At 43.3% G+C, this 27,890-nt stretch overlaps 1 protein-coding gene across 1 annotated transcript; it reads right to left on the bottom strand.

Moving 5' to 3' along the window:
* Positions 1-16: 16 nt before the first annotated feature.
* On the bottom strand, positions 17-26,447 carry spen (spen family transcriptional repressor). The gene is made up of 15 exons (XM_061075480.1): positions 26,240-26,447; positions 23,525-23,845; positions 16,807-17,421; positions 12,875-13,032; positions 12,515-12,715; positions 12,274-12,425; positions 12,045-12,170; positions 11,820-11,933; positions 11,618-11,731; positions 11,430-11,530; positions 3,500-11,303; positions 3,022-3,366; positions 2,724-2,918; positions 2,239-2,397; positions 17-2,111 (listed from the first exon to the last, which is right to left on the bottom strand). Exons 1-15 carry the CDS (start codon positions 26,320-26,322, stop codon positions 1,980-1,982), a joined length of 10,620 nt encoding a protein of 3,539 aa, XP_060931463.1. The 5' UTR covers positions 26,323-26,447; the 3' UTR covers positions 17-1,979.
* Positions 26,448-27,890: the final 1,443 nt, after the last annotated feature.

Here is a 27,890-nt window from a genome sequence, read left to right as displayed (position 1 = left end):
AGAAAAGACACAGAACCAGAGTGACTGACCATTTAATGATCTTCAGAAGTAAGTTAAACAACAATTTATTTTACAGTTTAAAATGTCCTCATGGAGGAACAGCAAAATACACTCAAAATGAAGATTGATCAAAAGACAGTTTTCATATTAATCACCGTTTTAAGTTTTGTTTTTGTATTTTTCTTTTCATTTGTTTATCAAAAATTATAAGTGCCTTCAACATAACAATGAGAGTATTCAGCTTGCAGTCATAGAAATATTTACACCACAAAAAACTGACAAGCACGGTTTTACTTTCAGCATCGGTTTCACACACCTCATCTCCCGTCTCTTTCAGACTGCTTTGTTTTGTTGCACAAAACAAAAATAAGGACCCTGAAGAAAGACAATTATAACGGGGAAAATACACAAGAGCACATATTAAGGACGTTAGTATTTACAGCTCGGCTCAAGGAGACAGTTCAGGGAAGGGATGGAGGCAGAAGATCAAAACATCCAATAGCGGCATGATGTCAAGTTCAAGTCACATTCTTTGCCTTTATGATTTCACCATGATTTGAAAATAAAGCATGCTCTATAGAACATCTGCCATGAAGTCACGGCGTAAATGACCTCAGGGTGCAGAGAACGATTTCCAGACAGCAGGGGGCAGTAGAGGACCATTTCACAGAGAAGGAAAACAGGAATTTTAACAGAAAAAGCAACCCCCGACAATACAATGGTTCCTTCAAAATGAGGATACAATTTCAAAAATGTAAAAGCACTGCCGTAACAGAGTCAGGTTGATGAACAATACCAAAAAAAGGAATCAAGTCTGCCCTCTGAGTGGCAAAATACAAAGTCACATATGAAAATAGGTTCTGAACAAATTTAGTTTTAGATACATTGTGTTTTGAGCGTTTGCAAAAGATATTTTGGCACATAAGTATTTTTTTTTCTTTTCTGCGAATATCACTCCTGGATCCTAAATAGATCCCTTCCACTAGTCCCCTCCATGCCCTTGCAAGAGAGCGAGAGAAAGAAAGAAAGAAAGAAAGAAAGAAAGAAAGAAAGAAAGAAAGAAAGAAAGAAAGAAAGAAAGAATCAAGAAAAAATCAATATAGAAACACAGAAAGAAAACATTAAGATTTGATGATCTGTTTTGTAAAATATTTCACTTGGTCTCTCGACATTGCTTCAGTCTTTAAATATTTATAATATTTACAGTTTCACAATTGTCCACAATACCCTTAGGCGTAAAGAAAATGCAAACAAAAATAAACAAATTAAATATTCTTTTTATAGTCCCCTGTTGAGGCATTGAGTGTAAACTGTACAACTCTAAACATCCGCTCATGAGTTCCTGGGGGTGGGAACACGTCATGATGGAGAGTCGAGTCCGGAAATGAAGTAGAAGTTGGCTGATGGTGAAGGAGCAAACGCAGTATGACTGATCAGGCCCAAAAGATTCCTGATCATTTTCCAGGCAACGACTTCTCTTTTATCTTGCGCTAGCATGGCTGATTACAAGAGTACTTCCATAACATGTATCATATTATACTCAAATCTGTACAGTTCCCAATTTTTGTCCCTAACATAGTGCAATGACTTCTCACATAGTCTTTAAAAAAAACAATCACTTTTATGAAGGTAAAAAATATCCCATAAGAAGGTCTCAATCCATAGCTTTATGAATGCCATGAATTAGAAAAGGCTATGCACAACACTTCCAAAAAGTCAAAAATGAAATGAGTAATCAAAAATGAAAGTCGAAAAACCCCATTTGACCCTTCATATCCTCAAGGTATAGTTTTTGGAATTCAACATCACTGGGCGATTTAAGGACTCGGTGAAGTGAAGGAGAAAAGTTGAGGGCATGCTAAATTGGATTTTTTTTATAACTCAAACTCATAAAAGTATGAGGCAATTCCAGTTTTACAAAACTGGATGAATCCAAAAGGGCTGGTGTTGGCTTCGTTCAGGAAAAAAACTGGAGGTAATCAAACGGAGGCAATGACAATCATAAGGTGAGGGGAAATGCTGGAGATGCTGTTGAGAAGATCTGGTGCCAGGTGAGACAGGTGGCTCTCAGAGAATTCACACGGCGGGAAAATCTGCACCACATAAGCTGGCTGTGAATCCAAAGATAAAGAAATTATGATCAGAGGGGGAACAACTTCTCATGATACAGAATGTCATTAGGAAATAGTTTAAAACAAAAACAAGAAGGGAAAGAGAAAAGCTGAAACCACGACAGACCTGATTAGAGCCAGGGTTGGGCACATTGATGATTCCAGCTGCCTGTTTGGCTTGCAGGTAGGTGATGAAGCCACTTTTCAAAGCTTGAGTTTGACCATGGACGTCTTCTTGGTCTCGACCACAGGGTAAAGCCAGTAACAAACAATAGTCATTCTCCACCTGTCATGAATGAAAGTCTTTATCGTAAACCATACAAAATATATATATATATATATATTTTGGCATTTGTTGCCTGTTGAGTTTGAAATATTTGCAATGGAAAGGAAGGATAAGCCATATTAAGCGGTTAGATGAAAAACTGCAGGTGACCTCTCCAAAAACCACAAAAAAAAAAGAAATAAAGTACTGCAATTTATTTCCTGACTTCCTTTACAATAGTTGGTTTTCATGTAACAGGTTTTATTAAACCACTTTTGCTTTTACCATCAGCAATGTAGCCAAATAAACGAATTTTGCAATGTACCGCTCAAAACCAAAATACTCACAGTCATTCGGCGTGCCACACTGTCCAACTGGGAAGCCTCGAGCCTCATTCTCTGGACAATTCTGAGAAGAGAACCTCCCTCTGGGGGCGGCAAAGAGCGCTGCGCCAGGATGGTGTTACCAGAGACAAAGTGCAACTGGACAGCAGCCTGGTCGTTCTTCAGTGCCAACAGGCCTTGCCATACAATAGGATATTTCTGAAGAAAAAATATATAAAAACTTTATTTTCTCTGTGGTATTGTTTTGGAATGGAAATGCATTCCAGGCATTATGACAACAGTGATTCCTCTGTCTTCCTACCGTCATAAGCTGCACCATGTCGATGGATTGGTGTCCTGAATGTTCCAGCTTAGCATCGGGCCGTGACTGCAGTACACTTGATGGGGGTGCTGCTGGCTGAGGGGTTGGTAAGAAGGCTGGGGGGCCTTTTTGAAGAGACAGATCTGGCTTGTGAGTAAGACTCATGGGGGAGTTCATGGGAGACTGGTATGAGGGTGAGACCGTATCCCCTGATATTCTGGAAATATGGGAGAGGTCTGTAGAGGTAGCATGGCGAAGATGAGGACTCTCAGGCTTGGGATCACTTCCTCCCCCATGTGCCTGAGATATTTTTCCCCTGTGACCCAGGTCAGGTTCCGGAGAGACCTGATTAATAAAATACATATCAAATCATTAGAAATAGGCACACAGTGTATTATCTAGCAAATATACAAGATACAAAAGAAAAATGTTGAAATATTTGCACAAAATTAAAGATAATAAAAGCATGTCTAGTGACCTGTGAAGATGTAATCCCTTGATTGGCCAGGTTGTGTCCTGATGACGGATGTCGTGGGAACTGAGATGGGAAGCCTCGCATGTCCCGATAGACTGAAAAGGAGCCTGCACCTCCAGGAGGCATCAGCTGAACCCCATGAGGGTGAGGAGACACCATGACAGGACTGGATGTATGAACTCCCCGGATTCTACTTTCATTGGAGGGTGGATGTATCAGCTTTCCTTCGATTGGTTTGAGACATTCTTTTGCAGAAAGGTCAATGGTCTTCCCCACTGAAGGACTCTTTGAAGGCACAGAGATGTTGCTTAAAGATGCACCAGTCTCTGAGGTTCGCGACTGTCTTGCATCTACAGCGGCCTGCTCTCCCCGCTGCTGGTGCATGAAGATGCGCTGGTGCATGTCTCTGTACTGGTCCATACGTATACTCGAGTGCAGCCCTCTGCGATCACTGTGAATCATCATTACATCCGACTGGAGCTGGGGCACTGATGGTCTACTGAGGGCTTGGTTAAAGTGTCTGGAGTCTTCTTCAGTAACACTGCTGCTGCCGCCACCTGACACTGACCCCTTGGGACTTGAATGAGACTGTAGTACCATGTCACGGATCACATTAGGCTGTGTTGTGTTTGAGCGCTGAGGAGGCCCTTGATGGGGAGAAGACAGGGCGTCACCACGCCTTCCATAGTTTATCCCAGACATTGGTGGGGTGTTCATCCTGGCTTCATGAGTCATAGACTGTGTGACACTGTGAGGTTGAATTATGACAGAGGAATGTTCTGAATGTGTGTGATGTATATTTGAATGATATGCAGACATTTGTGGCATCCCATGACCCAGCACAACTGAGGTTCCAATGGGAGAACCACTCGGAGCACAGGCTTTGGCAAAGGGTGAAGACGAGTGAACAGCTGTTCGTGGAGACTGGGGTTCTGGCTTGAGGTGTAGAGCAGACCGATCATTTGGGATGCCAGGGCTGGGGCTCATGCGGGTTCCAGATAGCGATGGGTGGTGTGGACTCATTACTGGACTGAGGTTAGAATGCTGAACAGCTTTGCCAATGTCCATCTTTTTTGGGAGAGGTTCTGTCCCTGCTCTCTTGCCATGCTGCTGCTGTATCACAGCTTGGCTGTACATTAATACTTGAGGAGAACTCACTGGCTGTTGGTACATCTTCACCACACCACCGTGGGATGCTGTGTGATATGGAGCATCAGATTTGTCACAGCCATGACTCTCCTGCTTGGTACTGGAAATTACAGGTTGAGAATTATAGGATTGGCCAGTCAAGAGGACCCCTGTGTGCCCGTAAGCTGAAAGAGGTGGAGCTGCTTTCGGGTTCGGTGACTGGGATGATGTGATGAGTGGCTCTTGCTTTATCTGCGATTTGGACACAGATTGCTGAAACTCTATGTCACCAGCACTTGCTGGAGGGATTTGACTAATTTTGGCTCTCATCCTGTGAGGCCCCTCAGTTTTCTGACCTGAATAACTCAGAACAACAACACCCTCTGATGTATTGACCCTTAGGCCAGCACTGGAGCCTGTACTGTAGGGAGTAGTCTCAACAACCGAGCGCCCTCTACTCCCATCTTCTACTATATCCATGCCATGGTAGCGATTATTCTCATTGGAGTTTGACCTAAATTTTTGCTTGGGAATAGATAAGCCAATGCTTCTGTTACTTAGTGAAATTCGTGGAGTTTCCTCTGTATCATAAGGCATTGGAATCCGACTTATTACTGATGTAGCAGGAGAAATTACTGTATGCTGGGTCTTCTCTCCACAGTTCTGCTGGGACTCTGTCAGAGGAGATGGTTTGTGGTGTGTGGGCTGGATGGGGAAAGGCGGCCTCTCTTCTGGATGTAACTGTCTTGACTGTATGGCATCCGGGCGTTTTTCATTCTCTGACATACGCAAAGGATCTGACAGTGTAGATGTCACCGTCGTGGTAGGTATAGAGTTGCTGTTTGATGCAGATACATATTTGGGTTCCATTAGAATTTTTCTTAAGGTACTAGAACTAGGGTCAATATCTGAAGCCTTGGTGTCAGGGGGCATTGGGGAATTTGTCGAAGGGGTTCCACTTAGCGTAGTCGGTAATGGTACAGAGGGAGTTACCACTGTAACTTGACTTGAGGGTGCCACATGGATTCTACTTTCTTCCTTTCTCTGAGGCCAGTCAGGCAAAAATGGCATTTTGGCTGGCCGCATTAGGGGTACGCTGAACTGGGATACAACCTGTGGACGAGCAGAGGCAAGAGTAGGTGTAGATGGCTCTGATGCTTGAGGATGTTTTTTGCCACTGGAGATGTTGCTTGTGCCTGAATGGAAGGCAGATTCTTTGGGTACAGGCTGTTCAACCTCAGGCTGTTCAGCCTCTTTGGGCGTGTCAACAGTTATAGAACTTGTAACGTCACGCCTACAAGTTACAACAGCAGTGACCACAGACGTTGCTACTGTTGCCCCTGCTGTAACAGTAACTGCTTTTGAATTAATGGTTTTGGGGTCTTCTGGGATAGACTCTGGTAACTTGACTGGAGAGGGCTCTGGTTGTGAAACTTCTCCAGCTATATCCCCTTTCTTGTTAGCCGCACCTTTACGATATCTTGTCTTCTTTGGGGTTTTTGCTCTAACTTTTCCTGTTTTCTTGGGTGTTTCAGGTAGAGGGAGGTGTTCAGCTGCCTTAACATCTGTCATTGGCCCCTTTGGGCTGGGTGTTAGAGGACCATCATCTGAGTCTGCTGCGAGAATACTGTTTATCACCATGTGTGTTTCAGGATCCATAATCTCATTAGAGGAGGGGGATGTTAAAGATTCAGGGGTGGGAATACTAGCAGTGTAAGTAGGAGGAGCTGTAAACCCATCCGCATCTGCACATTCTTCTGCTGTAATGGAATCAATAGCTGCAGCAAGTTCGGTTTCACTTGCAGGAATTGCTCGTTTTTCTTCCTCAACCTCACCTTCCGGCTCCACTACGATAGGAGGCAATATGGCAGGTTGTCCTGTAGGTGGTTCCTTGTATGGCCGAGGAGCCTGCTCAACTGTAAGTTTGGCAATATTTTCCACTGCCTGCTCTAGCTCCATCTGCCGTGCTAAGAGAGCAGCTGGATCAGGAGGAAGTTCCGGTTCTGATAGTGTGTCTTCATTTTCCTGTTCATCACCCTCATTGGATTCTTCTGGAAAGCCTGTTGCCTTTGTTTCCTCATTCTCTTTTACCACCATTTTAGTTTTTGTAATAACAGGAGTTTCAAATGTCCCTGGAACATCGTCCTCTGAACGAAGTAAACCTTTCACATCATCAACGCTTACACGGATCTCAAGATTTTTTAAGCTGTGTGATTTATCTTCAGTGAGCTGCTTGGTATTTCTTTTCAACCTTGGTGTTTTCATTTTGGCACTCTTTACAGGTTGTCTTTTCTCTGAGGAGCTGGTGTCTACCTTCTCGTCATCAGTAAATTTCTTTCCACCAGAATCTTTTTGATCTTTTTCCTTTCTGTGAATTGGTGGACTAACATTTTCTGTTCTTTCAGGTGACTCTATAAAGAGGTCTGGTTCATCTTTAGGCTTAACCTCTGACTCATCGAAACTTGATAGATAATCTTGTTCAGCTAGCACTGTAGGGCTGTCAGGCTGTTTGTCTACTGTGGTTCCTTTCTTGTTAAGGGAAGCAGATGAGGTTAGATGTGATTGTTGCACCTTCTGGGTTCGGGGTGAACGCCATCCTTCAGAGGCTTTTACAACATCTATTGTACTTGACGCCTCTTTAGTTTCTGCATCTTCTTCCATTAATTTTTGCTGATCCCCTTTTACTGGTGATGCATCCTCACTTCGTTTGATGCCTCTCTTAGGTGGACGGCCTCGCCTGGTATTGGTCGCTGGAATTTGAACATCTTGCTGTATTGGTTCTTTGTCAGTTCCCCGTTTACGCATGGAGCGTGCTGACTCAACTACCTCTTTACCAGCTTGGTCACCTTCATTTAGAGTGGCATAGACTGACCTTACATTCCTACGACGTGTCCTCCCATGAATCAAACTTGACTCGATGTTCTGCTCGGAGTCTGATGCATAGATTGGTGATTTGGACGTGGTTTTAGACTCCAAAGATGCTTTTGGCGCTTCTGCTCGAGGAGATGAGGCTCTTTTGAGTTTCTCTCTGTCAATCCTTTCACTCTTTCGTGTTGCAGGTTTCTCAGTGGCAACATTTTGGGAAGGCTGTGGGCTACGCAGTACTGATAGTGGTTTTGCCCTTTTACTCTTGGGCTGCCTGCGATTTGGTAATGGTTTTATTTCAGCCTCTAGTTCTGGCATACATACTTCACTATCCGTATCAGTCTTCTGAGATTCCTCAAAGCCCTTTGTTTTCAGATTTTCTCCTTTAGGTTCTGTTTCAATTTCAGGTTTTTCTTCAATCTTTGGGTATGAGTCAGAGTACCCTAATTCTGCAGCCTCTCTTTCAAACCCACTTGGGGAACAACCAGGAGTTGGCGGCCTATCTTCCACAAGAGCATTATGTTCCACTGCCAAACCATCCACATTTTTTACTTTGGGTTCATTTAACTCTACTTTTATTTCCCGTTCCTTTTCTTGTTCTAAAAGGGCATGTGGAGGGGTTATAGTTAGCTTAGGAGTAACTAGTTTAAAGTCTTCAAAAGGAAAAGAATGAGGAGGAGACACCTCAAGAATTGGCTCCACTTTTTCTTCTTTGACAATTGGCATGGGTTGATCGGAGGATGCAGTAAACAACTCTCTCTTTTCTGGAGACATTTCTTTTGGGGAAGAAACAAATGGTGAAACAGACAAGGTTAATCGGGGGCTGGCAGATTTTACATCAACCTTTAGTACAGGCTCAGATTCCTTATCTGACAGCACATTTTCACAATTCTCCACTTGGTCCATTTTAAGCTCTACTTCTGAATCAAGCTCTGTGTCAGTTAGGGTTTGGTCCTTGTCCTTTTGTTGCTGAAGCTCCAAAAACCTACTATGGAAAAGCACAATCGGCTCTTGTGTGAGGTCACCTCCCCCAGTTTCCGGCTGTGGCTCAGTTGCACTTGGCTTACCAAAAGGCCGCCCAGTTGCACTTTCTACATCTTGGTCTTTACGTTCAAGATGCTGCAAACGGCGGGAATCTTGTTCAAAGATTGAGCTGTGCAGGAAGCGAGAGGCAAACAGTTCTTGACGCTCTTGATCCTGTGGCTTAAGTTCCTCTTTTTTATCGTGCAGCTTTTCCACAGAGTCAGTACGAATCTTCTTCTTTTTCATATACCAAGAAGGAATAGGTCGAGGTGCTAACTCTACCTTGCCCTTTTCTGAACAGATGTGGGAGGTCGGAAAGCGCGAGGGAAGAAAGGACCAGTTATCTTCCCTGGAGGAATACAGCGTCTTGGCTCTTTCAAGGAGTGCTTTTGTATCAGGAGTTATAGTTTTGTCTAATGCAAAAGAATAGAATTTATTCTTTTCCAAAGAGCCAGAAAGTTTCATGTCTGACATTCTTTCATCACGTTCCCTGAGGATATATGACAAGGAACTATTGGACTTGGGAGATGTGTGTTTGTTTTCATCATCATCTGAATCAGACTGCACTTCACCGGGTTCTAAATCCTGCCCAAGGCGTTTGCAGATACTTTCCTGTTTTGCAATATCACTTGGGAAAGTCATTTCCATTCTAAGTGAATCAGACTTGATTCTTCTTTCCCAACATTGCATTAAGTCCTCATCACATCCAAGCAAGGTAGTCTTAAGTTTTGGGAGCTCAGGGTCAGAAGAACGAAAATGTCTGGCTGGCAAGCTCAAACTGTGTTTTATTGACTCGGTGTGTGAAAATGTATCATCTACTTTTGGAGAAGATTTTCTTTCTTTGTTAATAGTGATGATCTCATCTTCGTCCTTTGCAGAAACGTTCCCAGGCTCTGTTGAGGATGTCATACTTGGATGAATTACCTCATTCAACTTTTGAGAACTCGTAAAACTACGCTCACTTTTTGGAATCACTATTTCAAAGTTGAAGTTCTCCAGTTTTTTTCGTTTAGACGAGGAGAAGTCATCATTGGCCAAATCCTGATTTGGTTTTCTGAAATCCTGCATGACACAATCCTTTTCAAAGTCGGGCGTCTCATTGCTTGGTGGGTTTTCAAACTTGACTAATTTATCAGGATCAACGAGCTTGGGTCGAATCCATCTACTCTGTTCAACTTGTTTTATGCAAATATTAGTCTGGTCACTGTGCAAAAAGTGTTCATCTTCGTCATCAGAGTCTGTGCACTTTCCTCTTCCTTGTTCCTGTTCAAACAAACACTGTTTCCCTTCTTTCAATTCATCCAGACTGCCATCATCTGATATTTTTGTGAGATTGGAGGTGGTTTCACTTTTTGAGCCCTCTACATCCATTTTAAGGAAGGCAGAATCTAATTTATCTGTTGAATCCCCAGACATTTCCCTAAACCGTGACTGCCGTTCCAAAGACAGGCTTACAGAGGGACTTTCACAGTCTTGTCCATCTTTAGGACTATTAACTGGGACCATCCGCATACATTTATCCCTGTGGTGTTCCTTCTTGTGCATCCCTTTAATCAAAAGGTTCTTATCCAAATCTGTCTCCTTTGTATTGTTCCATAGCTTTTGAAGTCCAGGTCTGCAAAGTTCATCCTCACTAGTTCTCTTTTGTCGATCCGTTTTCCCAGACTCTTCAAAGCGCCTTTTCCTTGCAGCTAAACGGTCAATATCCACAGAAATACCACTATCTGATCCCATTTCCGATTTTCCGAGTTTCTTGGATTTGACTTTAGCATCCTTATCAACAACTTCCACTAAACTGTGAATATTCTTGTCTCTGGGCACCTTTCCATGCTTAGAGATATCGCTTTTCAATGGTTCTGAGCGGAATGGAGGACTCCTCTGGTCAGCTGAAGGTGATGCCAATCTAGGACTATCACTCCCACCTCTCTGAATTGTTTTTTCTTGGATGGTATGACCAATCAATTTTCCTTCTTTTTCTTTGACACGTGTTAGCTGCACAACACAAGGCAGAAGGTCTAACCTTCCTTTGCTCAAGCTTTCCTTTGGAATTTTACTGGTTTTACTTCGAATGACAGACTCAGGGCTAATATCTCTTTCCAGCTCAGGTTCTGTCTCACATGCTTGGATAATAGGTGATGCAACTTTGAGCTTCTTAAGCCTCTGTTTCTCACTTTTGTCCTTGTCACTACGATCCTTACATCCAGCCCGCTTCTCCTTATCAACCAAATTCCCTCTTTCAACTTCAAAAAGACGGTCCTTTTCAGGTTTGTCAGATTTGTTATACCTTTCAGAGCGTGCTTTTTCAAGTTTTTCAAATCTTGGTGGAGAGATTGAACTGCAGCTTCCACTTCTGTCAGAAGATCGACAACAAATACGACGGTCTGAATCACTTGGTATCCTCTCAGAGAGTGAAGGAGATGCAGTGGGGCTAGCAGGGCGACGAGTGGCAAGTTGTGATGGGCTTTGGCTACGCTCTATGGTCCTCCTCCCATGATCACGTCCTCGATCTGTTTCAAAGCGCTCCCTCTCTCTTTCACGTTCCCGTTGCAAATAGCTGTATTTGCGGATGTCCTGCTCATAAGGGTCGGTTCTGTATTCCCGATACTCTCTTGGATCTTCAAAGTATTGTGGATCATAGTAATCTCCCTGGTATGGGTCCCATTCAGTGTAGAACTCCCGGCTTCTAGCAGGGTATTTACGACGTTGCTCTTCAGTGAATGTTCCGGGTGTCCGTGCATTTTCATAATATGCTCTTTCTGTTGGAAATTCATATTGAGTTCGTCGGTCATCCCTGTTTAAACAAACACAAAAGAGCAAGCTTTAATTTCACCATACTTTGGAATCATTCACATTTGAGCTTATATTACTGCAGGATTTAAGTTAAATTATAATTATTCCTTAAGAGATCTACACAAACCTTCTTTCAGTGAGAAGGTCATAAAAGTCACGAATATCCTGGCCAGACGACTGCATTGACCGGTAGAAAGCCATCTGACTTTCCTGATTGGCAAAGTCAACCTAAATAAACAAAAAAGAACGGTAAGTTAAATTTTTTACTGTCTTTCAGTCTTTTAACATGTCAGACAAAAGATATGTTTCACTTGCCTTGATTTTACTGCCCCCTATCTTCCAACCCTTTGTATCTTTGACAGCGGCTTGTGCATACTCAATGTTGTTGTACAGGATAAGGGCCATTCCTTTCATTCGGTCAAATACAACCTGTGGAAGACAGAGGAAAACATGGAGTCACAAGGTGCCGAAAATTCAACAATGGCAAACTATGAGGGGAGGAAATAAAGAGACGAACCTTGACAACATGTCCATAGCGGCAGAAATGTCGCGTGAGAAACTGCTCAGTTGTATTTGACGCTAATCCATCCAACCAAACACAGGTTGTAGGCATACTCTTTCCAAAGCCCAGCTGAAAATGTTAGATAAAATAATTGCACTCAACGCAAAGATTTCAACAGTTCAAACTAATTGTACTTAAGAATGTGGTAGTAGTTTAAAAAATTTGAAAGAGTATTTTCACCTTTAGCCTGTTGTTACCAAGGTACTCCCCATCCATCTTCTTTATGGCCTTGCAGACACTTGCAATGTCACAGTACTGTAAAAAGGCATACTGTGGGGCTCCATTCACCTTCTTAATATCAATATCCTTTGAAAAGACAATGAAAACATAAATATGTTGAATAAATATTGTGAACAAGATGCTCTCAAAATGTAAGAAAGGATTTCTCCACCACTTCACATTAACTTACCACTATTTCTCCAAAGCGTTGAAAGATGTTAAGCAGGTCATGGTATGCGGTGGTCTTCTCCAGGTTTCCGATGAATAATGTCCGCGTGGCCTTTGGATGAAACTCGTCTATCCTCTCGTCCAAGGGCCGAAACTCGTTTTCACTTTCCGTCTCTGAAAAGAAAGTCATCCCATTGTATCCCTGTGCATTTGTCAATCGTCATTTTTTTATGGTGGCAGGACATTTTAAGATCAGAACTTACCGGGTCCATTCCATGCTGTGACTTCAATTTGCATGCCAAAAAAAAGCTTTCCCTTTGATGCTCCAAGTGCTTTCTCTTGGTCCTCTTGTTGGCGGAAAAATACAAGCCCATAACGATCCTCTGAAGCTCCATGGATTTGTACAGATGTGACCTTTCCATGTTTCTTAAATTCATGGAACAAACCATCCTTCAGGCTTGTATCTACAGTAAATACATCAAATAATTAATTAAGTAAGCGTTCTAAAAAGTTACATGTAAATATTTGTATATAATACACAATATATTCGATTTTTATAAAAATGTGTCAATATTTGAGGGCTATATAGAAACTGCACACCATAGGGGCACCTCATAACTAACCTGTAGAGCGTACAGGAAGATTTTGGACCTTGATGCCAAAGCTTTTACGTGGTTCATCCTTGTCAAGGGAGGATAGAGGAAGTGCTGAGGGCGCAGGGACGGCTGCAGACTGCACTGAACGTGCCGGAGAGTCATCACTTGAACTACTGCTGGAATCACTGTGGTAAAGAGAAAGATAGGGAAAACACTGACTTAAAGATGAAAGGGTGGTTTATCTGTGTTACTCTAACTGGCTATAATGACAATAACAAGTCATTAATATGTTCACCTCAATACCATGAATTAAAAAAAAATGGCATTTTACATTAGTACACTTTAAGTGCTACACATTCTTCCTTTGAGAAAATACAAAAATTCAAAAGCAGTGATTAGTTAGATAGGATTAGTTCATTTATTTTACTGAACATGCTAAGTTTGCAAATCCTTTCTCTTTTTCACATTTTGCATGTTCATCAATCTACTCTCAATATCCAATAATGAAAATGCAAACTCATAACTAAAATTTTTCTTTAACAAATTCAAGAAGGAAAAATGGAAACATCACATTTAAATTTAGCTTGGGTGCCTCCTCATTTCTCTTTATCATCTTTAAAATGTTTATACATCTTGATTGGAGTCCACCTGTGGTAAATTAATTTGACAGACATGATTTAGAAAGGCACACACTTGTCATTATAAAGGTTCACAGCTGACAATACATATTAGAGCAAAGGCCTTAAGGTTGAAGGAGCTTCCTGCAGCGCTCAGAGACAGGATTGTGTCGTGGCACAGATCAGAGGAAGGCTACAAAGAAATTCTACATTGAAGGTTTTCACAGGAGCACAGCAGCTTCCGTAATTCTTAACTAGAAGTAGTGTGGAGCAACCACTCTTTTCCTGAGAGAGCTCGCTGACTGCCCAAACTGAGAAATCGGAGGAGAAGGGCTCTGGTAAGAAAGGTGACCAGAAACCAAATGTGCCTTCTGGAAGAGCTCCAGAAATGCCTTCTGGAGAAACTACCAGAAAGACAACCATCACTGCGGCACTAATCTTATGTCAGAGAGGCCAAACAGAATCCTCTGTCCAGGGAAAGACACATGAAAGCAACACAGTGCTCTCAGACAGTGAGAAGTAATGATCATCATCTGCCCAATACCATCCCAATGCTGAAGCCTGCTGGTGGAAGCATCATTCTGTGAGGGAGTTTGGTCAAGGTGGAGGGAAAAATGAACAGAACTAAGTACAGAGAAATCCTAAACGGAACCCTGGTCCACAGTTCTTTGGACTTCAGACTGGACTAAAGGTTCACATTTCAACCGGACAATGAGCCAAGACCACGCAGGACTGGCTTAGGGACAACTCTGTAAATGTCCGAGCCTTGACTTGAACCCAATCAAACATCCCTGGAGAGACCGGAAAAAAGGCTCATCCAACCTGACAGTGCTCCACAGGATCTGCAGACAAATCCACACATCCAGGTGTGCAAAGCTGTTCACATCATATTTCAGAAGACGTGAGGCTGAAATTGCAACCAAAGGTTCATCAAATAAGTACAGGTTAAAGTGTCTGAATACAGTTTTACCTTTCTAATACATTGGCAATTTTGTTTGGCTTTGTCATTAAGGGGTTAATATCAAAAATGTGAAAAAGGTGACAGGATCTGTATGCAGTGTACTGTACATAGTCATACATTTGCATAGAAGCTCACGCAAAACATGTATTTCCATTTTTTCAAATCTGCAATAGGTCTCAGCTGAAATGGAAAAAAACACCTCCTTTCTCCTCCCCACTCCTTATTTACATGATGCATCTGACTAAGAGCGTAAAAAGATGGATTTGTCAGTGGAAAACTCATGGCTGCCTCGTGCACCTTTTTTTGTCAAACCGTTCCCAGGCCTGTCTCGGCTTTCTAGGCTCTCTGCTGTTTGTTTCCCTCTCACTTTCTCCTCCTGTGCTCAGACTCTCCCGGAAGTGCTGCTGACGGAGCCTGGCCTGTGGGAGTGGGCAGGCAGCCAGCGCTGGCCAGAAAATTCCAGTTCCAACTGGATCTCACGGAGGGGGGGAGCCATTGCCCATTCAGAGAGGTAGGCAGTGAGAAAAAAATACCAGCCGTCTCCTGAAATCCCCCCCGCAGCACTCCCTCGACAAACCACATGTGTCGCTGCCTCTTTATAAACAGTGGATGGTCGTTCTATGTCCATCAGAGGTCTGGACTCTTTCCAAAGGTGAGGCAGTGTAACAAAAAACAAACAGCGGGACCTCTTTTGCATTTGATCCTAAAATTCTGGTATGTATTCTCTGTTTGTACAATTGCTAATAATACATATCTCAAACCAACTAATAAAATTAAATAAACGACCAACTTCAACACAAACATCATTACAACAAATGTTGCAACACATTAATAAAGTGTTGTGCTGCAACGCTGCAACCCCTGAGACTCAAACACCCCCCACTCCATCGGCACAGTGGTGAATGGATAATGAGTGAATTTTCATTTTTCTGAGAACTATCCTTTAAAATAGTTCCAGGGTTTCTTGAGAGCAGTCAAATGGACAAACAGCGGGATGAATTAAAATGATTCAGATCAAACACCGAAAGTGTCATCACAACCCTTACATTCAACAAAGGTCATTTTGCAGGCTTTGATTCCCATCAGCAATCAAACACTCCCGCGAGTGAATACAGATCAGTCATTTTAAAAGCTCACTAATGATCATACGGAAATGAGCAGAGTAGATATTCACACACTTATCCCTTTAAAATGTACACATTTACACATGTGCTGCTTGATTGGAGCCTTTACAATCAACCTTGGTGGTGCCCTCGCCCACATCAGGAGGCTTCAAATTCTCAAGAAATTTGGGCATGAAATAAAGATAGAACACAGCAATAATTTTCCCTGTCATGGTGTGTCTTCTCAATATTTTTTCTAACGTGCAGACACTTGCATGCAATTGGTGTTGCCTGCAGGGTGGAGCATGGAGGTATGTTCAAATGTTGGATTCAGAAAAAGCAAGTCTGCCTCTGTAGCAGTCACAATGAATGTGGACTTTTGCAATATGCAGTGCTGGCTGTTTTACTTTAAATCTCCTGCACAGTATTAAAAGTCATCTCCATTCATTGTTCCTTACATTTAAAATTATAGCAACTAAGGAACTGACATAATGACACAGCATTTCTAGTATTAGGAGTCATGCCATGTTGCAACGGTTGGTATTTGAAAAACCACAGCTTCTGCAAAGAAAATTGTTGCGCAACAAACTGTTCTTAATGAGAGCACTCACTACCCAGAAATTAGATGCACAGCCTCGTCGTAGCTTGTTGGCAAAAGTGGTGCAGCTGCAGTATTCAATAGAGCCAGTATAATTGTACGTGCATGTTGGGGACAGTGCAATGTTCCATTTAAATCAAACTGGATCCACAGGATGGCATGTTTACCAACACTTAGATGGTGTATGAGTTGTTACACTGCAATTAAATAAAATATCTATTGTGTCATCTGGAGAAGTCCACATGAACACAACTCTGAAGAAAACTTAAATAAAATGATCTCTGAGATGTTTTTTAAACTTTTTACACTGGATTTATTCAGCTCAAGAATTGATATAACAACAATTGATTGGTTTAACTGTATTGTATAAAAGCATGAGATGCACCTCAACCATGTATTACTACTACTCTATTAAAAAACAAGTTCCCATCCTGCTACCACTATGCCCTGGACTCAGGTAAGAAGGAGAAAATGATGAACGACATCAATAATCTCCTGAACTGGTCCAATGATCTTCACTCCAATGAACATGCCCTCATTTGTCATTTTAAGCAGCGTTCAGTGTTCAGACTTCTCTCTTAAAATACTTACTGTTTCCAGCTGCTGTTCAAGATTAGTCTGCACACAAGTAAACATCACCCCAGCACATAGATATCGACACTGAGATCAGTTCCACTCACCTGCCACTGGTGCTGCTGCTGGTGCTGCTGACTGAGTCCGAGCTGGAGGAGCGACTGTGAGAGCCCGACCCGCTGTGGGAGCGTGCAGGACGGCTGGCCTGACTCGCCAGTCTCTGAGGAGAAGGGTTTCGCGAATGAGTCGAGTGCGGAGACCGGCTGCAACTGGGGCGGTACGAGCGCTCCCCACGCCGACCCCTGTCCTCCCGGTAAATGTCCCTGTGAACCACACTGGCCAAAGTAAAAGGTTCCCTGGTCCGAGGCTCGTAGCGAGGCTCGGGCGTCTCAAAGCGACAAGGGCTCCTGCTGTGGGATCGGTAGAAGCCGACCACGCTGGATGTAGATCCTCCGCTTCCTGCTGCCGTGGCCCCTGTTGAACCACTTGTTCCTGTGTTGCCAGCAACAGCACTGGCGATAGTTCCACTGACTCCTGACGACACGGTTGTAGCGCTTCCACTGGAGGTACCGGCCCCGGCCCCTGCTGTGCTCAGAGTCCTGTCTCTTGCATCACGGTAGTAGTCTGTGTCGTAGTGCCGCTGGCGGTCGAACGTGCTCGCAGGGCGCTCGTGATGGCCGTAGGCGCTATGATCATACGCCCGCTCCCGAGTTTCAGCAGTCCTGACAAACAAGAAGAGAGGACAACAGCACATTACACTTCCATCGAAGCCGCCTAAGAAAGGTGCAAGGCATAAGACAGTAGATAAACCAACATTCAGGTGTCTATGGGGGGATCGCCTTATTAGACACATGGGAAGAAGGGGTAGTTTTAAAACATCTTTAAAATAAAAGATCTTTACCTGCTTACAAAGTGATCTACAAGGGGATTTAAATAATTGACTGTTTAAGACAGCTGAGCATCAGTTCTCACATGTTTTCTTAGACCAAATGTTTGTATCAAGATTAAAGTATCAGATCCTTTTGCCACCAAACCAAGCACTTGTTTTTACAATAAAAAGCTGATTTGAGGTGTTGACATGAGCTTCAAGCAGTTTCTGTTTAAAATGATTCTCTTTGAGCACCTGAGACGTGTTTTTATTCAACCTCTTCTCAGTTCCATAATCAAACAAATGGTTAGTATTCCCTATTGTTAAACGCCACACTTTATTGAAAATACATATCAGGAGACATTTTAAACATAAGCCATGCATTCAGAAATCTGCAGCTCGTTTCAAGGTTTAATTGCAGGATATAACAGACGTGTACAAAGACTACTTGTAATAAAGGGAATTAAATGGGAGTTTTTGACTTTATAGATTGTCAAGTTGTTTTGGTCTTGTAACATCTGGCAACTCAAACAAAAGCCACTTTGGGAGGCGTTTCATCTGAGGGGCTTTGTTGAAGGTTTTTGGAGTTAAACTTGTGACAAGTCTTTTGTTTACGATGCTACACGATTTGACACCACTTGTTCTCCTGAAGAAAGAAAAAAAAACAAGCTCGCCAAAGCATCTTTTATGAAGATGCACATTAAACTGTGCAAATAAGGACATTGTGTTCAGACCTGTGCTCCCTCTCTCTGAATAAAGCAATCACACTTTAATTTAGGAATACAACTGCTGTGTCATTACAGCAGTCATACTACCAAACTCCCTGTAATGAGCGGGACAGGACAGCAATTACCACTGTTTGAATTCAGATAAAATTATAATCAGCAAATTGGTCGTGATGTTCCAACACAGGATTGGATATGTTTTAATATAACATCAGTTACAAAAGCTCATTATACTGGTGATTAATATAAGACTATTTGAATCTTTGACCACTTCAAGCTAGAGGATGAAAATTCTTTAGTTCCAGATTTAATTGGACAACAAACCTCAACTGTCAATAATGACATTTATTAAGGATTTACCACAAAGGCACAAAGTATAATCATACTCGTGTGACACTGTTATACATTTGAGATTTTATATATTATTTATATAATGTTTGTATATATGTCGGTACAAATGTGCTATATTGGACGTAGGTCTGGGGGCAGTCTAATAAAATAAGTTAGTAAAATGACTATGCCTAAATAATCATGGAAATTAAAACTGTCCAGATGACAAATCATACTTAGTAAATTGGTGTTTAAACCACAAATGATGCAACATGGTTGTGAAAACCAATCGTTGGGCATGACGTCTTGTTGGACGAGTGTCCTGCTCACGTCACCTAACCGCCACATTCTCAGTTTGAGTCTGGGCAGCGACAAAGTTCTCATGTTCGTGGTACTGACATTTTTCAGGCCTTCATCATCTCCTTCTCTCACCCTTGAATATTTTCTGCAAATGTTCCCTGGCTATGATCCCGTTTCGACATGGCAGTCTTAAAGAATGTCCTAAAGACAAAATCTGTTCTGCAAGATTTCAACAAAACAATATACTCCGTCTCTGTTCAGCTTGATAATGATCATCGAGTATGAGAAAAGACATCTGAGATTCATGAAAAAGTGTCTTAACTGATTCTTTGGATATGATTCATGATTTCCCTCGATGATAACTAATATAAGCACTTAAATCTTCAGGAAATGTTATGATTTAGATGATCAGAGGTGATTGTTGTCACTACGTCTGTGTAAGGAAGTGTTTCTGAATTCTGCTCGCTTGCCGCTGTCAAGCTGCTGAACTGTCTAACGCCAACAAAGATCTGTAAGAACAAATCAAAGACATTTGTAACAAGGAGAAACCTCTGAAATGGTTTATTTCATTAGAGACCTGGCAACAGCTTTTGTATTATTAATACAAGTGCAAATGAGGGCACAATGTTTTGTGTTCTAAATCTCAAGCAAATGTTGGTAATTAGCTCTTCAGCAACACAGCACACGTTCATAGTCTCTCTTTTGCACCATTTTTTTTACAAATTTAGGATGTTGTAATGTCAACCGTTTGATTTGGAATCTAATCGTCGCACAAAAGCACAACTATGAACTACTTGGATATATTTTCTAGTGCATTTGCCACGCCTTGTCATCAAACATCTGAGGATCCAAGATATGTGCGTTTTTCCGCAGCCAGCACCGTTCCTGCCTGCATTTCAATCTGAGCTTTAGAAACCAACATGTGTCACACCAGGTGCTGCTGACAGAGGGCCGCTGCCATTTCTCTGAAGATATACGACACAAGCCTCCTCCTCTGCATCACTGATGCCCTGTGATGTCCTGAAAGGCCATTTGATAAATCACCCACAGGGAAAAAACTAAACTACAATTCCCAACCTGACCTTTTGCTCCTGACAAAAAAACATGATGCGTATATTCACACTCGCATTTCCCTGCCAATCTTGTCAGGGCTTTAATAGACTGCGCTCATCATCAAGATTTAGCTCCTGTGCCAAATAATGGACCTTTAACCTTTTCCCCGCTTTTTATTTTTATTTGATCTCTTTCAAAGATACATATATACGAGCATAAAACAAAGCCCTCACTATATAACCATTACTGACTGGATTTAAGGGTTTGCAGGATTGGTCACTGTGCAGGAACAAAAGACTGCCTGGGATAAACACACTCTTGCGGATGTTAAGATAAATTAGTTTAGGAGACTCGCGCCACGTCTGTATTTCACTATACATTAAGTACAGCAGGTCAGGAGCTTATTTGATTTTATCATCTGTGTGCAGGATTCATGAATAACATCTATGGAATAACAATGTCTGCTGTGAAATTGATGGATTACCTTGACCCCTAGATGCTCTCGAAAATGCTAATTTGCTGGTGCAGGCTCGCTGTTCAATAGATAGCCTTCAATTTCACTTTAGACAAAACAGCTTCTACATTATTCATGGGGCTTAAAAATAATTCAGTTGGACTTTTTTTGTCAGAATTTCCACCAGTGTTTGATTATTAGTCCGCTCCAGTGCATGCTAAGCACATCAACTGTTTTTGGATTACGTGAACGGCATAATTATAAGGATGCATTCCAGCAGCGTGCCAAAAAGGCGTCTTATGTGGAGGCTCAGTCATGTGGGAGCAAAACATGTGTTTCAATTTAAATCAACATTCCCAAAAGTGTTAGATTCAGTTTTATTGGTAAAAATCAGTTGAACTGTGCAGCTGTGGAGGGTCCGGTCGTCGTCACAGGCTAAAGCACAAACTGTGGAGCTCAGGTTTGGCAGAACGAATAAAATCTTCTCCAACAGTGAATGTGATTTATATCATATTGATGAAATGGACTGTGATTTAGAACTAGAAACTCAACATAGAAAAAAATGGAATGTGTTGGGTGTCTGTTGTATAAATTAATTCAGTAAATTAAATATCTGACAAATCAAGGTGATGCATAAAACTGATGCAGCAATCTGTAAACTGGGTGTTGTCATTAATCAGATAGTTACCAAAGATAAATGGTTTAGGAAAAATCTCAGACGGCAAACTCAAGGTAATGATCATGTTAATGGCCGATCCTAAAAGCAGCTGCGACATCCTCTGTGTGAATCAAATCAGGAACCGCAGACGGATGCTACATTTTCTATATGCCACTGTCCTGCATAGAAATTAAAACCAGTTGTCTCACCAGTTTTTACAATGAACACTGTTTCACGTTTGTCGTTTTTGCTTGACAAAAACATTAATTAATTATTTATTGTTTTGTTAAATCTCATTGGTTTAAAAAAAAAACAAAAAAACATATGGATTTTTATTTATTTATGTATTTGTATTTTCTGAGCTTGGAATAGTGTTTTCTCTTATTCTAAATGATTGCACAGCACATATCGATGCACATATTGGAAAAATGGATGTGACGTGTCTTTGAAACTTTTGAATTTATGCACAGCTCAATCCTAATGTATTATTAAGACCATGTTGGGTATCAATAGAGTTTTTCTTTTCTCAACAACTTCAATGTGGATCTATTCATCAGAAGGAGAACAGGGGACAGGATCTGAAGGTGGGGTCAGGTGAGAGGAAGAGATAGGAAAACGGCATAAAAGGGAAGGCACAGATTCCTGCATTTAGACACACAGGCAGTAATAATAGTTTTTGTAGCAGCTACTTCGGTTAGTGGGGGAAATGGAGTGAGACAGGGGTTCAAACTAGGGGGTTAGAGAGGACAGCTAAAATACGCAGGGCAGGACATACCAACCTTTTGAGAGAGTGGTAACTTGACCTATAATTCCAAATACAATCTAGGGAGATAGAACTTTGTGAGCAGAAAAAATGGGCAAAAATGTTGAGTGGAGGGGAAAAATATGGAAGCAAAATCGTTCAACGTAAACATAATCCTCATCGTTCAGGGCAGGGCGACCTTGCGTGTAAAGATGAGCTGCAGTGTCTGTTTGAATGAAGAAAAACAAAACAAAAAAAGCAAGCTTGGCCTCGTACGAATCCAGGTTGGGATTTTCTGTCTGCTGGAAAATGTCTGTTTTAGTCAATATATCCATCCGAACATGTGGGGAAAAAAACAATCAGCGTTTCACTTGAGTCCAGTAAAATAAATAGGATATCCAGGAGTCCATCTTCAGTAAATACAGCAGTATCTATTCCCCAACAGCAATTAGAGATGTGATGTTGAAAAGACGTCTTGCATCTTTATTTGCGCAGTCCTGCACATGTGCACGTCAGTAAAGTAGTCCAAACCCTATGTAGAAGGGGCTGAGATTAGGTCTATGTCTCTTAATCCAGAGTTTTCCCCCCCTCCGTATCGCTGTATTAATTCCCAGGCTGGAGGACATTCAGTTTTGAAGCTCTTGGACGCTCATGTCTGTTGTCGATCGCTGATCTCCTTTACAGGTGGAAGAGCCGGCACGCAGTCCAGACGAGAAACGCAGTTCACACGCACAACTCAGGTTCTGATTCTGTGCGATTGTATCCAAGGTTTAGTTATAGTTCCACGTTCGGGAAAGAAGAGATAATCCACAGACATGAGAGGAGGTTATCTCCCAACAGTAAGGATGGCACAACTTTCCAGTCACACTTTCCAGTATTCTTCCTCCGACTGTACGATCCATAGAGTCCATCTTGGTCCTCAGCACAGCTGCGAGTCTCAGTTGTTGAAAAAAATTGAAAAAAATAATCTCCACAAAAATAAGGCAGATGAAAAAAACAGTCATTTGCTCACATCTCTGCTGACTTGGATCGCCAGCAGAGGTCTCCCAGCACTCAACTTGTAATGCCCTGATCTCAGACATAATCCCAAATTAAAACAAACAAAAAGAACAAAGTACCAAGAAAACCAACCGTACCTTTAGCATGATAGCAAATCCTTTAGGTGTGTGGCCAGTGGTAATCCAACAGGAGGGAATAAACATCCTGTGGAAGTTATCCACATGACTCCACATTAGACTAATCCAGACAATGGTGTCTTAAATATATATAATGTGTGCTCTGGGTTGTTTTATTATATGAGGAAAAAAGGGTGACATTAATCCATCGAGCTGGGCATGTTACTCCAGATTAGGGAAATCCCAGGGATGGCAGTTGGACCACTCTCTCTTTTTCTCTCTCTCTCTCTCCAACAATCCTGGGAAATTTTACGATATCCAATCTTTGCCCCGTATTCTCCGCAAATGATATATCCACATCACAGAGATGTTTAAACTCACAGAGATAATCCCCGACAGCCAATTAGACTACTGACTATGCGTTAAACACATGTGTACATTCATTCTGGACCATGAACTTGTCTCCTCCCCTTTAACCCACAAACAAGTAGATAAATAGATGGTGGAAAGATGCTTGGAGGTGATGTGTTTACCAGAAACCACGGCTCCCCCTGGCTTCAGAGAAACGTTGTCCACTTACCCGTCTAGCCTGCGTTCATAGCGTCCCTCTCTGCTGTGGAGCGACGTGGGGGGCACATAAATGGCCCCCCCGGCCGCCCTTGTGAACCCTGATACATCCCGTCCACGGGAGCCTAAGGACAGACTATCGTCCAGCCCCCTCGCGGCACTAGGAATTGTGCCGGGTTCATTGTAATCAGTGCGCAGGTCTCTGTCCCCCATCTTGTTGATGGCATTGTGAGCCTTCTGAGCACTTTTAATGTCCACAAAATCCACAAAGGCTGCGACTCCACCTTCTGAACCCCGCTTTGGCAGGACCTTGACACTCTCCACACGTCCATACCTGAAAGAAAGCAAAAGGAAACACCATGTGATCACCAGGCTTTTATCAAACAAACAGCGTACATATATTTATTCCTTTTTTTGTCATTATAATGATAAAAACATCCTCAGAGGGCACTGTGCTAAATTCAGTTATATATGTGTGTGTGAGAGAGAGAGAGAGAGAGAGAGAGAGAGAGAGAGAGAGAGAGAGAGAGAGAGAGAGAGGGGGGGGGGGGGGGGGTTAGGGGTGGGAGGAGGTGAGGTGGCTTTGCTGTTCCTATTTTCTTCTCCGTGGTGTTTTCTGACGGAGGCAAGGTAGCCCAGCAACTGGCCTTGAATCCTCTGCACGATGCATGTTAATCAATGCATAGATTTTGCGGCATTAGCATGTTTTGTAGGAGGGGTGGGTGGGGGGGGCGGGGGGCTCACATCGGCTTTTCGCTCACGGATGGAAACGCACACGAAGGAGGTTTGAGATTACACGAACAGATTTGCAGCAGAAATTCAAAATTAAATAATATAAAAGCAGGTGTTTATATTTCATTATGAGACAATAAAGCATAGGAGGTATAAAAAAAGAAAAATGAACAAATATGAATTCCCTCAAATTAAGTTTTGAACGCGAGGGCAAGCAAATCATTGTTTATTTAATAAACCTGTAAACAGCTAAATGCGTGGTAAGACGTGATGTTGGGACTGAATAGCCAGTGCAGGGTTACAAAGCCTCCTCCTCCTCCTCCTCTTCTTCCTCCTCCTCCTCCTCCTCCTCCTCCTCCCTCCTCCCTCCCTCCGAGCATCTGTGGAGAGCGGGCTTCTCCGGCCGACAGGAGACAGGAGGGTGCCCATTAATTTATTGGCATGCCAGCTTCCCCAACATCGAACAAGCCTCCGACGCCATTTTAGAAAGGCTGCTCTCTCACTGCTTACTCATTCTGCCGTCCCCCATCTTCAGTGACTTCCATCACACGTCGAGGGGGGGGGAGCTGTCATGCACCTGCACGCGCGGGGGGGGGGCTACCTCTGCTTTAACGCGCCGGAGAGAGAGCGTGAGGCTGGACACACAAGCCCAGCACCACCACCTCCCACAACACACACATAACCCGTTCAGAGCAGGGGCTGGTGTTAATAAAGGTGGATCATCATCATCATCATCTTCATCGTGTGATCGGACATGTTTGTCGTCTCGTCGCTGCAGAGCAAAAAGCACCCCCACCTCCTCAGTGTGTGTTTGGGGACAAATGCACTTGTGTCACCGGGTTGTGTGCTCCAGCAGCTCCTGCGGTGACTCATCCAGGGTGAGAAGCAGCTCCGCTCCTATAGGAGCTCTGCTGTTCTCCAGCACAGAGACCAGAGACTGTAGATATATGAAGATAGAGACAGAGGCGGGCTGCTGCTTCACTGAAGCCGGGGAGAGAGCACCGAGAGCGGACACACATCGTGACAGAGACCCGCTAAAAAAATAACACACACACTCCCTCCATCAGGACCCGGAGATGAAAACCCTGCACCGGGCTGCGTGTCTGCTCCAGCTAGAAGCAATTTTTTTTTTTTTTTTTTTAATAAACAATGAGTAAGGATCATAATTAGATTATCGACATGTTGTGTGGTTTCCCTTCGGGCTGCAGCTCAGAGGAGCAGCGTGGTCGCGACGAGACAAACAACCATTTTCTCTCTGCTGCGCACACACACAGTCAACAGCAGCGGTGCAGTGTGGCACAGCAGGTTCGATCCCAGCCCGGCCCGCGACTCCGAGGCAGCGTGGTCCCTCCATCCTCACAACAACACAACAACACACACCATCCTCACAGCAACACAACACAACAACAACACACCGTGCAGCTGCTGCAGTGACAGGCAGGTGTGTGTGCTGGTGCTGGTGCAGATCTCCACACACACACACACACACTATGCACACGATCGCTCAGGAGCAGTGACCTGACTCACTCGCGGAGTCAAGTGCACACGCACGGTCTGTCTGCCACACGTGCACACGCTTGCCCCCGTGCTGCAAGAACCAGGAGCAGAACACTGGCTGGTGGTGCCGCGCGGAGGAAGTTTGTTTACATGGCTGCGGAGTGGGGGGGGGGGACCTGCTCCCAGGAGGAGAGACGTGCTGCTCCGGGGTCTGATCGTGGAGCTGTGGGGGGGGGGGGGGGGGGGGAGTGAAGACAGCCCAGGTGAAGTGACCACGGAGGCTGCAGGTGAGAGTGCACGGTGTGTGGACCTGGTGGCAGGAGCATGTGTGTGTCTGCTGCTGCACAGGAGCTGACAGCTGCTGCCAGACTGGGGGTGGGGGGGGGGGGGTGGGGGGATCCAGTGTGACACAACACAGAGAGATGCTGCTGCCCGTGCAGCCGTCCTCACATTGCACAAAAACAACACACACACAGACACACACACACAGAGAACTCACCGCTTGAAGTGCTCAATGATTTTCTCCTCTCGCACATTCTCGGGTAGGTTGCCCACCCAGAGATGCCTGGTTTCCCGGACCATACTGGGAGCTCCTGCCCCCCCCACACACTACGTCCGGCTCCTCGGCTGCAGGTCGGCTCCGGGCTGCACGGCCCGACGAGAGAGAAGAGGGAAGCGAGACACACGCTCCGCTCGCTGTGGCCCAGTGTAAACCATTAGTCCGCCCCCCCCCCCTCACCGCCACACGCTGTTCACTGCCGGACGCGCGACCTGGCACCTCGTGCACGCGCTCCGGACCGTTCCCGTGACTAGGCGCGCCCCTGACACCACGCGACCTTTGGATGTCGAGAGAGAGCATGAAGCTTCCTAAAGAGATGTAGCGTAATGAGAGGCACACGGCGCAGGCGTGGCTTTGTGTGTGAACTTCTTTACTCTCTCTCTCTCTCTCGCTCTCTCGCTCTCTCGCTCTCTCTCTCTCGCTCTCTCGCTCTCTCCGATGAGCTAGTCGTCCCACCGTGCGCATGCGTGAGAAAACCCCTGGTTGAATGTTGGTGCTTTGACATCTGAGAAGCGTTGACTCTCGGGAGGATCCCATCATCAGTAGGGCATGGCAGGGTGAAGCACTCATCATGAACTATCCCTTTAGTGCACAAATTGAACTATTGTTGTTTTATTTTACTTTATTTTTTATTTTTCTCCTCATCTGTAAAGATATATATATATTTTTTTTTTCTATTTTAATTTTTGATACTCTATTTTATTGATATTCTATTTTATTCTATTTTATTCTATTTTATACTACTTCTATTTTTATTTTATTTTTTTGGTTGAAACTACTGAGCATTGCTTAAAGAGAGCCTGTGACCCAAGTATTTCATTGCCAGCGACTGCTTCATGTTATCTCTGTGCATTTGACAATAAAAATCTTGAATCTTGAATCTTGATGGTTTATTGTTTTATTATTATTTTTATCAGTACAGAAACGGGGGGGGGGGAATCCCCCAAAGGTCCATATGTTCAATAAAACAACAGAGTAACGTTCAAGATTTCTCCATCTAGGAATATCAATCACTACCCGCTCAGGCTAAATACTCATAGGGTGTAATTGGTCTAATTGTCTCCTGTGAACCTGAACACAATAGCTAGTTTGAGGAATGGATGGATTGACTAATTGCTGACGACCATCACTAATTGCTTTATTTATCCACATAACATTTAGCATCATTAAAGCATGCCTACGTGCAGAGATTCAGTCATACAGGGCTGGACGGTTTGAGTCGAGCCCCCTCCATTAAAACAAAAGGTTGTGTCAGCAAAGACTTTGTTGCAGACACATCAACCTAAAGAGAAGTGAGTTTGTGTTGTAGGTGATTGAATGTTAATGATTACAACATCTGGGCCTGTGATGAGCTTCAGTGAAGCAGTGGGCCGTGACATGAGGTAGAATCCATCAAATATCACTCTAACTTCTTTTCCTGAGGTTGGTAGAGAAGCTTATATTCTGTGGATCCTGATGAATAAACTCCAGTCTCCAGTCAAATTCAAGAGATTATTTTTATCTTTAATTTCGATATAAACTTGTAGAAACAGGAGTTGTATATAAATGGATGGCAAATAAAAGGAAGAGACCAGAGGAACACAATAAATGT

Source organism: Limanda limanda, chromosome 7, assembly GCF_963576545.1.
Source record: "Limanda limanda chromosome 7, fLimLim1.1, whole genome shotgun sequence".
NCBI lineage: Eukaryota > Metazoa > Chordata > Actinopteri > Pleuronectiformes > Pleuronectidae > Limanda > Limanda limanda.
This window is presented reverse-complemented; position numbering and strand designations above follow the sequence as displayed.